Here is a 15,842-nt window from a genome sequence, read left to right on the forward strand (position 1 = left end):
GTTAGGGAGATTTACCCTCTTTATTTCCCCTCTTTACCATTAGCATTAAAAGTGACTGTAAAAGAAAATCCCAAATTTTGGATTGTTCCCAGAAAATGAATAGAGGGGAAATCTTCCAATAAGGACACTAGTCCTGATGGCCTGGGGGTCCCCAAGGGATTCCCTTAATTTGCAGGGAATGCCTCTCACTTCCTGTTTTAGCTATGGAACAGGAAGTAAACGGAAATCTCCACAATGGGGCACAGATGTAAAAAAATAAACCAACTAGAAAGAAATATTACAAAAAAATTATAGCATTACTAAAGTATATTCTTCATAAACTAAAAGCATTGGTCCCTATTGGCAAAAACAACCTTTGTTACCTTTACCACAACCACTTTGTGTGTTTGGAAATTCTTAAAGCTGATCTTCACTGCATTCGAGCACCACAAACCAAAAACACAATTTAATTCATGTTTAATATTCAAAGCAAACTCCCCCATCCATCTATGTATCTTTGCTTTATTTTGGTGAGAAACTTCTCTGAAAAATACCCCTAGCATTTCTGGCCTTGGCCATCTTGAGTAAGGGCAAATGATTCATGTAGCATTTACTTCCTGCCCTTAGCTCAATTATATGCAGGAGAATGTGCTTATCTTAGAAAACCCCTCCTCATCTCCTATGCTGCAGTGCTGAAGAATCATGGGATGTATAAAATAAGTTGCCTAGGCAAGAAACCAGGACGTAACTGAATAAATACATTTTAAAAAGTTTAAAACAAGTAATTATGATATACTTTGCTATCTATTTACTAATGCTAGCAGCATGAGGATTAAAAATAATCAATGTTGATTAGGAGAGTGAACTTCCACATCCTGCCAAAGCTGTAACCATGTATGATGGGACCCTATAGCAAAACCTTTGAGGGCCCTCAACGCCTTAATTCTCCATAATAAGACAATTCCTGTAGTGATATAGAATGCTAATCACTTCCTCCATAATAATATAAAGGGTTTCCAAACTATATCTACATTCATTTAACCCAAATTATTTTGACTGTTAATATTTCTACCTACCTAAAACTAGACATGTGCATAAGGAAAAAATGTGTTTTGTTTCGTTTTGTTTAGATTCGTTAATCTAGGTATTTAGTCTTGTTAAATTTCCGTATTCCGTATTCGGAAATTCGTTTTATGTCCTGAATTTTTTCTGAATTTACAGATTTTTATTTTTCAATTCGAAACGTTTAAAATGATTCATTTCAAATTGGGCGAATCTAAAACTTTAGATTTTTTTCTTTTGATTAAAAATTGAATAAACAAAAGAAAAACCTTCATCAAATGATTACAATGACTCTTTAAGTCATCTTTGGCCTAAGAAAAACAGCTTTATTTTGAACTCTAATAACACACACAGTCTGGTTTCAGGAATATGTTTACAGTTCGAATTTGACTGGAATTCCATGTAAAATTTGAATCGAATTTCAATTCAAATTTCCAAAATTCAGACAAATTTTGTTTTGTTATTCAGAGCATTTGGTAAACTTTGTTACTGCAATTTGGGTATTCGGATATATCTCAATCTCAGAATAACGAAAAATTTGTCTGAATATTTATTCGGAACTAAATGAACCGCACATGTCTACCTAAAACAGTGCTGGGGCCCCATATCAGTTGCTTGGTCTGTAAAGCTATTGTTACACCCTTACACTTTGCATTTTAAGTGATGAAGCTTTTTTTTATTACAGATTGTTATCTTCAACATTGGCTAAATTAGAATAGAAATACGCACATCCAGTGATTGAAATCAGATTTTCGTATTGTGTTTTTATGCCTTTACATCTACTGTATATGCCTTACTACATGACTTTTTCAATTAAAGTGTTTTTTTAATCTTATTACTTTCAGAGCAACAATTGTGTGACCCAGGCGAGTTTGTATGTCACGATAATGTCACATGTGTATCACAGAGCTGGCTATGTGACGGAGAACAGGACTGCCCGGACAATTCAGACGAGTCACCAGAACGTTGTAAGTGACCATGTTTTTTTACTGCATAGATGAGCTTGAGGATATTGTGGTGTTTTTTTCTCCGTCTGATATGGACAAGCGCATTCACAGTGATGGCATATCTTGGAATGTTGCGTAGAAAATGATTTCCATGGTGTTTAATGTTTTGTGCTGTCACCCGCTGTCTAGTTCGGAACAATAATGGATAATGTTATAACCAGTGTAGCCCTCCTGTAGGAAGTGTTTATTAGGCTCTTTGTTGGGGATCAAGGATTTACGTTTACAAAAGGGATCTTTAAGCCTTTGCTTGCCCTGCAGATACAGTGGCTTTGTTCTTTAAGCTGGACATTTATTTGTGCAATTCCTTAACTTGTACCAAAAATATGAATTTATCCAAAGCATGCCGTACTTAACAAATGCAGATAACATGAATAGATTTGTTATTTTGGGGAATTGATTTTTCTCTGTTTGGGATGTTGTAATTCCTAATTGAGTAAACTGCTCAAGAAAAAAATAGGAAATCCACTGATGTACAAATACATGGACAAAGTGACTAAAGCTGAATACACACTGTACAACTTTTGTTGTTCAATTTCCTTCAGATTTACCTTCCACTATGTAGTACAGGGGCCTGCTTAACTTGCCGACCGCCGCAAGTATATATACTGGTAACGGTACGTCACTAGCCTGTCACTGGCTTGTGAGCCAATAGCGGGCGAGCGTGCGCCCGCTGAGGCGCGCGCCCGCCCCGGCTTGTTCACTGACAAGTCAGTGCGTGTGACCGGCAGACCCGATGTCCGTCGGTCACTCGCGATCGTTCGCCGGGAAGAGAGAAAGGCAGGCGGCTAACGTAAACAAGCCGCCTGTCAATCTCCCCTGTGTAAAAATGGAGATCAGACGGTTCTACTATGTAGGACCGTTGATCTCTGTATTTACACTAGTAGCCATGTCCCATCACAGTTAGAAACATGCCCCTAGGACACACTTAACCCCTCCCTCTCCAATACAGTTAACCCCTTCCCTGCCAGTGTCATTTTTACAGTAACAGTGCATATGTATAGCACTGATTACTGTAGTAATGTCACTGGTAATCCCAAAAATGTCAGTCAAGGGTCCGATCTGTCTGCCACAATGTCGCAGTCCCGCAAAAAAAAAACGCAGATCGCCGCCATTACTCGTTAAAAAAAAAAACACCAAAAATGACAAAAATCTTTTGTTATTTGCAATAACAAAGTTTACAGAATGCTCTGAATATCAAACCAATCAAAATACGCTTTTTGCGATATTTTTTTTTTTTACCAAACATATGTAGCATAAAACTAACTAACTAACTAACTAACTCCGAAAATGTTAAAAAATTTAGATTTTTACATTTTTTTTGGGGGGGGGGGGATTTCATATAAAAAAATGTGAAAAATATTGTTATTTTTGCAAAATTGTCGCTCTTTTTTTGTTTATAGCGCATGATCAAAAAATCGCACAGGTGATCAAATACCACCAAAAGAAAGCTCTGTTTATGGGAAAAAAAGGAAGTCAAATTCGTTTAGGTACATCATCGCATGACCGCGCAATTGTCCGTTAAATTCACTCAGTAAAAAATCGCAAAAAAAACCCTGGTCAGGAAGGGGGTAAAATCTTTCGGGGCTTAAGTGGTTAATTGCATACACTTTGAAAGTGTTTAGATTTGACCTCATATTATATGGTTTTGGTAAATCTAAGTGCCCATTCACACCACCGCGACTTGTCAGGTGACTGGTCAGCCTGACAATTCGCGGTCCATTCTGGGCTACGGGAACCGTTCTAATAGGAGTGACTCAAGTCGCTCCTACTTAGAAAATAGTTCCTGTACTACTTCGGGGTGACATTGGAGCGACTTGCATTGACATTCATTATATGAAGTCCGTGCAAGTCGCGCCGAAGTCGCGGTGCACGCGGCTTCACAGTTCGCCGTGGTAGTGTGAACCGGCACTTAAGGAAAAAATCTAAAGAAAATTGTATAGTGTGTATCCAGCTTTAAGCTGGATACACAGTATACAACTTTTGTTGATCGATTTCCTTTAGATTTACCTTCAACTATGTAGTGCAAGGGCCTTCCTGATTGCATACATATTGAAAGTTTTTAGGTTTGACTTCATATTACATGGTTTTGGTAAATCTAAAGGAAAAAATCTAAAGAAAGTTGTATGGTGTGTATCCAGCTTTAGGTTATCGGTTTGAGCCCATGCAAACAGTATTGGGGAGGACTGTTAGAATTTATGTCCCCCTCCTAATGTTTTGTACCAATTTGGAATCCAGTTCTTTTTGCATTGTAAAAATAGATGAAAGGAAGAGGGCGCACTGGCCTAGTGCATTATGCTACAAATTTTATTAAGACTGAATAAAATAAATTGGTACTACTCACAAACATAGGTAATAGACATGTGCATAACGAAAAAATTAATTGTGCTTCATTTAGATTAGTTCATTTAGTTATTTAGGTTGAGTCATTCAATTAGTATTTGGGATTTTTATTCGGAATTCATATTCGGAATATGTCCTATGTATTATTCAAATTCTCTTTGAATTTACAATTTTTTTCCCCAATTCAAAATGGCAGCCAAGTAACCAAACATCTGATTGTTTATTTATACACCTTTTATCTTGTTTGTATTACTAATACATTACAAATACATGAATTTGTAATAATATATTTATTCAAAACATGCAAAGTGTTCTAATAAATAAAAGTAGTATCTTACTTTCAACATTTTACTATGTACAATACTTTGCAGAAATTTTAGCCAGTTGAGGAAAAATAATGTCAAGTACAAATGCTTTAAATATTTTTTTTTTTTACTGGTTTCTTTTTATTAATTTTACACTTTTTTACACTTGCAAAGTGAACGAAACAAAAGAAAAATCTTCATCAAATGATTACAATGACTCTTTAAATCCCCTTTGGGTTAACAAAAAGCATTATTTCGAAATGGTACACTAATAACACACACAGTCTTTGATTCCAACAATATGTTTACAGTTCAAATTCAAATGGAATTCGATGTAAAATTCAAGTCGAATGTCAATTGGATTTTTGTAAATTCGGATGAAGATGAGGAGAATTCGGTAACATTAGTTTGTTCTATAATTTTGGGATTCAGATTTATCCAAATATTTAAAAATTATTAAATTTTAAATTTAAAAAATGTAATAAATAAAAAAATTTAAAATGTGTCAGAACAATTTTTTCATAACGAACCGCACATTTCTAATAGGTAGTAAAAGCGCTCATCGGGCCACTCAACACTCTCCCAAACTCTCTGATACCTCAAGCATAGAGGGGACCTCACTAGGGTCCCTAGTGGCTAACACGTTTCGAAGATGTCCTCCTTCATCAGAGCTCTGATCTTTTGGCTCTGATGAAGAACGACATACCCTCAAAACACCCTAGCCAGCAGGGACCCTGGTGAGGTCCCTCCTATGCTCAAGGTATGGGAGAGTTTTGGGAGAGTGTAAACATGTCGAGTGGCCCAATGAGCACTTATACTACCTATATCTGTGAGTAGAATCAATTTATTTTATTTGATCAAATGTGTGAGATAATGTACAAGGCCAGTGCACCCTCTTTCTTTCATCTCTCTTTCATCTACAGTGTTTTGAGGACAACCCCGGCCCTAGAGGACAGCAAATGTCTTTGCAGCAGAGCTACATTTTCCAACTGGTTATCTCACTTATACGTAGGGAATCTTTGTTGTCTTTTTCATTGTGTTTTGAAGTTGGGAAAAATGGCGCTTTATAGGTTAACGGACTACTGGGTCCACTAGGCTCTATGCCTTGCAGAAAATACCAGTAGGAGTACCAGTAGCCTGATTTTTGATTGCCATCATAGTGCCATGTGATGTGTTTAGCTCGTAAAATTTGTTGTAGTGTTTGCCTTTTGCTATGAAGTCCATATATCAATGTTACAACTTTGATTCTTGGGAGGATGGTTGACCAGCGCAGCAGTTCTTGACCAGATATGACCACATAGGTTATCCTTTTTGATTACTTGAGATTCTGGCAGCAGTCCCACCAACCTCTCATAAACCTGCTCCCCGGGTTGAGGTTGATTGTGCATGTTTATAGACTGCATTACAAAAATCTGTATACACATAATTCTAGCACTACCCTTTAATATGAAAATCACATTGACAATAGTGTCTCTTTTAAGTGATTGTTATTTTTTAAAAAACTTAGGCAGGCCATACATGATTCAAATCTCAACTGGTTCAGAAGGAACCAGCCGAGATTTGAACCGTGTACGGGCAGGCAGAATGTACCTAGATCGATCAGCTGGGTATAACCAGCATGGCGGGTTTCACCTGTGATTATCACTGTCTTCTCCAAGTGGAGACAGCTTACCCCGCCCTCCCATGCCTCCCCACCGGGAGAAAACATGGACCCTGCAGGAAGGATTCCTGTATCAACACTGTCTGTGTTGATGGGGTAATGGTTGATGGGGCAGCCCATGGTTGCATGAAAGAAATTCACTCCATCTATGACCGGCCTTAAAGTAGTAATAAACCCCTAGTGCTTTTTAGTTTACCACAAAGGCACAATAAAATAAACATTCCCCACTAAACAATTTGTTAAAATTTCTACCTTAGCAGTTTCAAGTTTTCGTAGATGCTGGCTCCTGTGATCTGTGTTGCTTCCCTAAACTTCCAGTGCTCACAAGAATGAGTTGGACAGTGTACTCTGGAGCTTGGAAATGGAAGAGGGGAGAGGGGAGAGGGAAGAGCAGGGGAGTGCCTTGCCATCCCTGGCTACCAGGCTGTGTGTTTCTATTGATTCACACAGTATACGGAGACACAACTCTAGTCCCTGCATGTAAGGGTGGCTCCTTATGACACTGCTAGAGAAAGGAGCCACCCTTAAACAGGAAACTTGGTATTGGCACCAACTTAAACTGGAACCTAGGCAAGGACTGAAATTCTAGTGTTAGGGTGGACTTATCCTGTAAAGTGATTGTAAAGTCTCGTGTTTTTTTTTTCTTTTTTTTATAACAATCATGTTATACTTACCGGCTTTTTGCAGTTGGTTTTGCACAGGGCAGCCTGGATCCTCCTCTTCTCATGTCCTCTTCGGTGCTCCTAGCCCCTCCCTTAGAGTGCCCCCACAGCAAACAGTTTGCTATGGGGGCACCCAAGCTGACCTGCAGCTCTGTATGTCCATTTAGACACGGAGCTGTGGTTCGGCCCCACCCCCATCTCTCTTAATTGGCTAATTGACTTTGTCTCAGCCAATCAGGAGAGAGAGTCCTGGATAGCCGAGTGACTCATGGACATTGCTGGATAAAGAGGGACCCCAGGTAAGTATTAGGGGGTGCTGAGGGGGGCTGCTACACTCAGAAGATTTTTTATCTTATTCTTAATACATAGAATGTATTAAGATAAAAAAACCTTCTGACTTTACAACTCCTACTTATTTCTTCAAGGCATGGATTCAACAAGGTGTTGGAAATATTCCTCAGAGATTTTGGTCCATAGTGACATGATAGCATCACGCAGTGGCTGCAGATTTGTTGGCTGCACATCCATGATGAAAATCTTCCATTCCACCACATCCAAAAGATTTTCTATTGGATTGAGATCTGTTGACTGTGGAGGCCATTGGAATACAGTTACCTCATTGTCATCTTCTAAAAACCAGTGGTGAGATGATTTGAGCTTTGTGACATGGTGCATTATCCTGCTGGGAGGAGCCATCAGAAGATGGGTACACTGTAGTCATAAAGGGATGGACATGGTCAGCAACAATACTCAGGTAGGCTGTGGGGTTTAAACGATGCTCAATTGGTACTAAGGGGCCAAAAGTGTGCCAAGAAAATATTCAACACACCATTACACCACCAGCCTGTACCATTGATACAAGGTAGGATGTATCCATGCTTTCATGTTGTTTACGCCAAATTCTGACCCTACCATTTGAATGTTGCAGCTGAAATCGAGACTCATCAGACCAGGCAACATTTTTCCAATCTTCTATTGTCCAATTTTGGTGAGCCTGTGCAAATTGTAGCCTTACTTTCCTGTTCTTCGCTGACAGGACTGGCACCCGGTGTGGTCTTCTGCTGCTGTAGCCCATCTGCCTCAAGGTGCAATGTGTTGTGCATTCAGAGATGATATTCTGCATACCTTGGTTGTAATAAATGGTTATTTGAGTTACTGTCGCCCTTCTATCATCTAGCATATAGCAATTTGTGATACCAAGCAATTGAACAGGTGTACCTAATAAAATAACCAGTGAATGTATATGCTTTCATTAAGGAAAAAAAATATATATTATATACAGTATATATATCATATTTAATGGCAATACATAATAAATGCATTGTGAGTGAAAAAGAGAGTAAAAAAGAAGCTGCATGTAAGATTCATAGTAGGGAAAACACAGCTTTGCTTAGCATTGCTTAACAATACACATTTAAGTGGCGGTAGCGGCTGGAGAACACAGCAGTAACTGAATAGATTACTGAGCACAAATGACTGGAGAGAAGATGTTATTAAATTTTAATGTCCCTAGTTTGTGTCTGAAGAAAATGAGAATGTTTCCCGTTGAATGTCACCATGTTAATCATCGCATATAAAAGAGAAAGACTGACAAGAACAAAGCACATTGAGGATTTATAAAGTGTTGTGAGTAGGCATTAAAGGCTTTTTTATTTGAAAAAGACTCCAAAGTTAGTTGAAGAATATCAGGTAGACTTAATAAAAGACCGATACTATACCCGAGAATCTTTTCTCTTATTCTCATATCTTGCCGATTTATTGGCAAAATGTAAGCCAGATCTCAGAGAATAAAAGTCACTAAGGTGTCATATACGTCGGCCCTACCTGTTTTCCCAATGCCTTGACTTTGGGGTGTGTTTATTATAACACATTTGCAGAGCTAAAGTTCTTTTAAAACTGCATGTACATTTGTATGAATAGGGCTAAAAGCAAATGTTAGTAGGCAGTTTTCTCTCCAGGTCAATTATTCACTCATACACAATAGAGTAAATCAGGAAAATACCGCATCATGGCCACAGATGGTGCTCATGAGCTCATTTACTTTTGCATACCTCCCAACTTTCTTAGGCCCCTTTCACACATGCTGTCCGTTTGTCCATTTTTTCATCCATCCGTTGACGGATGAAAAACGGACATCAATGCATCTCTATGTAAAAACGGATGACAACGGATAAAAAACAGATAACAACTGACGAAAAACGGATGACAACTGACGTTGTGTGAAAGGGGCCTTAGATGGCAATGAGGGACACCTATTAGCAAAAGTAAACAAAAAGAACCCCCAAAAAAGGGAATTGGACTTTGAGGCCGAAATAACACTTAAGTGAGATAAAAACGTATAAAATTTTGTTTATCAATAAACATACATTTTTATCTTACTTAAGTGTTATTTCGGCCTCAAAGTCCCATTCCCTTTTTGGGGGTTTCTTTTTGTTTTCTATTTATAGGGATGTTGGCCTTATAACACTATGCTCTACTTGGAAGAGTGATTCAATTTTTCTATTAGCAAAAGTATGTAGGCGTAAGACACACCCCCTGCCACGCCCCCATTAACCACTTCCCGACCACCTTCCCCCTTTTTACTGCAGCAGGGTGGATTTCCTGCCAAACTGACATAGGTCTACGTTGGTCGCGTGCAGGAAGCTAGGGGGCAAGCGAAGGCCATCAGAGGGGCGCTCCCGCCCCCACTCGACAGCGGGGAAGCTGATGCCTGGGTCAAACAACTCCAATTACCACCTGACACCCGTGGTCACTCCCCGCTGAGAGAGAAGGACGGTCGGCTGTTGTAAACACAGCCAACCGTCCTTCTCCCTGATATTATCACAGAGCTCATGTGATCCTTCTATATAGGATCACATGTCTCTATGGTTATTTCAGAAGCCACGTCCCCCCCCCCACAGTTAGAATCACTCCCCTAGGGTCACATTTAACCCATTGATCACCCATAGGGTTAACCCCTTCCCTGCCAGTGTAATTATTACAGTAACAGTGCATATGTATAGCACTGATTACTGTAGTAATGTCACTGGTCCCCCCAAAAGTGTCAAAAATGTCAGTTAGGGGTCCAATCTGTCCGCCGCAATGTCGCAGTCCCGCAAAAAATCGTAGATCGCCGCCATTGCTAGTAAAAAAAAAAAAATACAATAAAAATGACATAAATCTTTCCCCTAGTTTGTAGACGCGATAACTTTTGTGCAAACCAATTAAAATCCGCTTATTGCATTTTTTTTTTTACCAAAAATATGTAGCAGAAAACAAGTTGGCCTAAAATGTTAAAAAATTTTGATTTTTCCATTTTTTTTTTTTTGAGAATTTCATATAAAAGAATGTGAAAAAATATTGTTATTTTTTCAAAATTGTCGCTCTTTTTTTGTTTAAAGCGCAAAAAATAAAACTTGGACAGGTGATCAAATTCCACCAAAAGAAAGCTCTATTTGTGGGGTAAAAAAGGACATCAATTTCGTTTGGGTACAGCGTCGCACGACCGCACAGCCAATCAGCCAAAGTGAAAAAAATCAATCCGCGCAGTCCGGAAACACTCCACCATGAGTTGGAAGCCCATCCTATAGAATTGATTCCATAACAACTCTAATTAATGTAAAATATTATCAAATAGTGCAGCGCTACCCAAAACTTGAAAATATATGTAAATAAAGAAGTCCCGAGTTTGCATGCAACGTTTTTTACCACTACTATTTCTTTTTATTGGCTTTTGGAATTTACAAATGCAGCAATTTAGAAATCAGATTAAAGGTTTAGCACTGGGAAACACTTTTTGATAGATAAGTAGTGCATTTTATGTAGAACTATATAGATCAGACCAAAATCAGGGACAAACGAGGAGGAAAGAGGGACTTTGTTCCAAATGAAGGACAGTCCATCGAACTCAGGGACAGTTGGAAGCTATGACTATTGCCACCTCCATCTAGTGGCCACAATGGGGTATATTCACAAACCAATTTCTTTAAATAAATGAATAACATGCGGCCCGGGGAGAAAATAGTCCCATAACATTTGATTTTGCTCTCATTTAAATTAAACAAATCTATAAGCAGTTTCACAGCTGAAATAATCACTTTAAAGTGAACCTGTGCTAAGCTCATGATGGGCAAATGAACATGTTCACATAATGCTGATCTAGAGGCAAACTGCGATAAAGAAAGGTAAAATACATTTGTAGAAGCTGTTTTACCTGCCAAAGGATTTATATTTCTGTCCATGCAGCACCTAGATTTCCACAGCTTTGCCATTCGACAAAGCCCTGTCTGGCGGGACAGGAGACCTCTTTTTTTTGCTGCAGTTCAGTTAAATTTACCTTGTCTCTCCTCTAGCCGGTGGCTGGACAATGAAGGAAGAAGAAACTTGCTGATGGATTCCTCTGCTTTCTACCCCGATCAGCAAGTTCCTTGTTTGCACATGAGAACTGCAACACAACTAATTGGCTCTTTGTGCTGTTTCTTCCTTATCAAGTCTAAGTTCTGCTGTATATAGATTGCAAGATCCATAGTGAAAATAAATATATCTTAATGCCTAGGTCCTTTTCAAGTTATTTGGGCTTCGGAGATGCTAATGGGGTTGCAGCTGTGCTTGAATGTTCAGGAAATAGATAGGGGTTGTCCAGGGGACTCTGGGGTCACTTCACCAGCCCATATAGTTATTTTGGTTTTCACCTTGGCTAGCTGCTTTCTTATCCTCTGGATGCCAGAAAAACAATGGAGTGGTGGGTTGAAATCTTTGGAAACTTAGCACTTCAGCAGGAACTGCCCGATATTCAAACCATGTATGGGTAGACTGAATGTACCAAGTTGATTGATTGATCAACTTGGGTAAAACCAGCCTGCTGGATTTTACTTGCAATTTTTTGCTAGCAGCTGGTATAGCTGCTAGCAATAATCACACCTCTGCCAGGAGAATACAATGGCTCGGCAGGAGGGATACATGGTTGCAGGAAAGAAATTTGCTACATATTTGGCCTGCATTAGGATGGACTTAGTGCCAAGAGTGAGTGGGTAGCTGTTCGGTTATGTCTCAGACAGTCAGACTGAGGGACAACCCCATGATTTGGTAACATTAGATTGCTCAAACACCCTTGAATTGAATAATCAGCCAGGGTTGCCATCCTTGTCCAATCCTGGGATTACCACCTTCCCTCTCCTCTTTCTTTTCACTTGAACATATACATATAGACAAGCTTAACATGCAGGTTTAGTGGTTGCTCCATTGTTTTATTAGCTGAACCTTCTTATATCTTTGGTCAGTCTGAGTCAGGCTTTGGATCACAAACATTTAACCCTGCTGCAGACACCAAAGTAAATATAAGAATTGTTTTTGCCTATGGTAAATGGACCCCTGCAGTCACCCTTAGTCAGCTGAGCCCAATGGGGTCTTTTGTCTGATATGGATTTTCCCGGATGCTTACTGTTGTTTTCAGAAGATACCTGCTCTCCGTGTTCATGTATGTTTTATTTTTCTGCTTAGATGTTTATAGCAATGCTTGATATTCTTTTCATTCACAACCTGCTACTCAGCAGTAGAGATGTGAATTGAGGGGTTTAATTATACATTATAGTAGGTGTTAATATCTCCTGAAGTGTCGAGTTGGATTGAAAAGATCTATCCAGGAAAGTGCTTATTAATTAGAGTGAATATGTGAATAGGTCTGGGCGGTCTTGTTCATTTTATGAAATTATAAAATGCAATAAAAAAGTCTATGTCTATATATATATATATATATATATATATATATATATATATATATATATATATATATATATATTATATACTAATCTTTTTTTTTATCCATTATTACATATTGTTCCCTATTAGTCTAGGACAGTGATGGCAAACCTTGGCCCCCCAGATGTTTTGGAACTACAATTCCCATGATGCTCAACTACACTGCAGAGTGCATGAGCATCATAGGAAATGTAGTTCCAAAACATCTGGGGTGCCAAGGTTCACCATCACTGGTCTAGGAGCTATTAAAGGACATTTTTAGAATAACTGGAAAAGCCTTGTTTAGGACCCACGTATATTACACAACCCTATATCCCAAGATTTATTTTTTTGGAACTGTGATTTGCACAAAAGGGTAAAAAAAAGGGGCAAATATGTGCAATTGCACATACATGTGCGCAAATGTTAATTTACATATTGTGCTGAACCAGAATGCAAAAATGCGTGCCTGCACGTGAAAATGCGCAAACGCATTTGCGCAAAAATACACGCACATGCATACAAATAAAAGTCTGAAAAAGTAGATGCTCAAAAAAGGCTATCGTCTGCAAGAGACCTTAACCACTTAAGCCCCAGAAGATTTTACCCCCTTCCTGACCAGGGGGTTTTTGCGATTTTTTTTTTTTACTTCGTGATTTTAACGGACAATTGCGCGGTCGTGCGATGCTGTACCTAAACAAATTTGACGTCCTTTTTTTCCCACAAACAGAGCTTTCTTTAGGTGGTATTTGATCACCTGTGCGATTTTTTGATCATGCGCTATAAACAAAAAAAGAGCGTAAATTTTGCAAAAATAACAATATTTTTTACATTTTTTTTTATATGAAATTCCCCCCCAAAAAAATGTAAAAATCAAAATTTTTTAACATTTTTGGCCAATTTGTTTTCTGCTACATGTGTTTGGTAAAAAAAATCGCAAAAAGCGTATTTTGATTGGTTTGTGCAAAAGTTATCGCGTTTACTAACAAAGGGAAAGATTTTTGTCATTTTTGGTGTTTTTTTTTTTAACGAGTAATGGCGTCGATCTGCAATTTTTTTTATTTTTTTGTGGGACTGCGACATTTCGGCGGACAGATCGGACCCTTGACTGACATTTTTGACACTTTTGGGGTTACCAGTGACATTACTGCAGTAATCAGTGCTGTACATATGCACTGTTACTGCAAAAATGACACTGGCAGGGAAGGGGTTAACTGTATTGGAGAGGGAGGGGTTAAGTGTGTCCTAGGGTCGTGCTTCTAACTGTAAAGGGACATGGCTACTGGTGTAAAAACAGAGAAAAATTACCTTTCCTTTTCAATCTGCAGCTGCTGTCATTTTCTTAAAATGCAATACAATATGGCTACCTGGAGCGGTTCTGTACACAGAATGTATACTGACCACACCCCAGAAACATCATTTCCTGCTTGTGTGATTGGCTTACCAATTTTCTGCAATACGATAAAAGTCAGATTTCGGGCATCCCCTGGAACAAAATGTCATTTTTGGTGAGATACTCCCAATAGGAACACTACTAAAGGGATGCAGGCCCAGCAGATTTCCTCATTAGTGTCCTGCAGCTGCCACAGCTGATAGATAATTATGAAACCATTTTCATTAGACCCACTCATCACAGAGGCACAGAGGAATGCACAGGGATTTCTTCGGAATAACAAAAGGTAGAAATCTGCAACAAAGTTTGTTAACATCCCTGCAATGTACAGAGATCACCCAGAGGGGAATGTTTTTTTTTTTTTCTCAACAAAAGTGGAGTTACGCTTTAATTGAACAAACTGAAGTAAGAACCTGATTGGCTAACATGCACAGCTGCACCAAATTTTGAACTCTCCAGTTTTAGTAAATGAACCTCTGAGTTTCCACGACAGGGGTCCCCAAGTGCAGCAAATGCTCTTACTGTAGGATCTCTAAATTAAAAGAGATTAAAGAACGTCTGGCCGACACAGAGCCTCAACAGCCTGTAGTATCCAGCAACACCAGTTGCTCACAAGTACATGTAATGGAAGGCGCATCCAATAGTGTAGTATTTTGAATAAAAATAGACAATTTATTAAAAAGCCACTCACATGTACATAAAAACACAAAAAAATTCAGCAGAAACAAATCCAAATCTAAAGTAATTTCAGAGGATATTACATCACCAAGCCAAACCCAACATGTATCATCCATCCACAGACATCATCAGGGAATGCAGGGATGACTCACGTTATAAAGCAATGAAACACTTGGTTACTTTTGCACATTTGTAGTGTATGCTGGATAGCATAAGCAATTCAGAGTATGCATGTTGAATGGAAATGTTTTGTAGAATGTACCCGTACTTTAGAGAGCCAATACTGAAGCAAAACAGGAAGCAGTCAGCCCCAAGCTATCTGTTTCCAAGGCAGAAAACATAAAATATAGTTTCTGCCCCATAACTAGTATGTGCCCTGTAAGGTAGAGAATGGTAGTTGCAATCCGAATCTTTGCACACGGGTGTTTACTCCCTCTAATTGTATGCTAATTGTATGCTATGAGGGTGTAAGGTAGGAGAGATAGATGCTCTGCTCAGGGCACCCCTTGATTGTGAATCTAGTGAACTGTTTAAGTATTCCATTATTCTCTAGACCAGCCCAGCCTTTCTCAACCTTTTTCTCCAGAGGAACCCTTGTTAAAATGTATAGGGGGGGCACTGGGAAAATGCTCCTTCTCATACCTAGTGGTCAGAATCCCCAAATTCACAGACAGCTAAAAAGATTATTGGTGTCATGCCTCTGGCTCTGTCAATTTGCCTTGGCCCTGGAAAAATGCAGGTGCCATCAACTGAGAGATCAATCAGCCACAGCTGATTTCCAGAAACCTCTGGAAGAACACTAGGTTTCCACATAACTCTGGTTGAGGTTGGCTGCTCTAGACCTATGTACCTTCATGGGAATGTAGCAAGGATAGGCAAGACAATGGTTGAAGCTAAACAGTATGGTCAGTGGGTTCTAGTGATACCTTACAAAATATTCTAAAACCTTCAATGCAAAAAAGGAAAGGTTAGAAAGGATTTGGAGAGAGATTATTATTATGTCCAAAGCTCATCATAGGATATAGAACTTGGGTGAGGTCT

General features: G+C 38.9%; 1 protein-coding gene across 6 annotated transcripts in view; it reads left to right on the forward strand.

The window, feature by feature from the left end:
* LRP1B (LDL receptor related protein 1B) overlaps positions 1-15,842 on the forward strand; it is a 2,177,452-nt gene that overhangs the window by 388,826 nt on the left and 1,772,784 nt on the right. For all 6 annotated transcript variants that reach the window (XM_082262163.1, XM_082262161.1, XM_082262165.1 and 3 more), the window contains exon 2: positions 1,887-2,009. In XM_082262163.1, coding sequence (XP_082118289.1) covers positions 1,887-2,009 — 123 coding nt within the window. The remainder of the gene's footprint in view (positions 1-1,886; positions 2,010-15,842) is intronic.

This window comes from Pelophylax lessonae, assembly GCF_965119305.1.
Source record: "Pelophylax lessonae genome assembly, chromosome: 6".
Classification (NCBI taxonomy): Eukaryota; Metazoa; Chordata; class Amphibia; order Anura; family Ranidae; genus Pelophylax; species Pelophylax lessonae.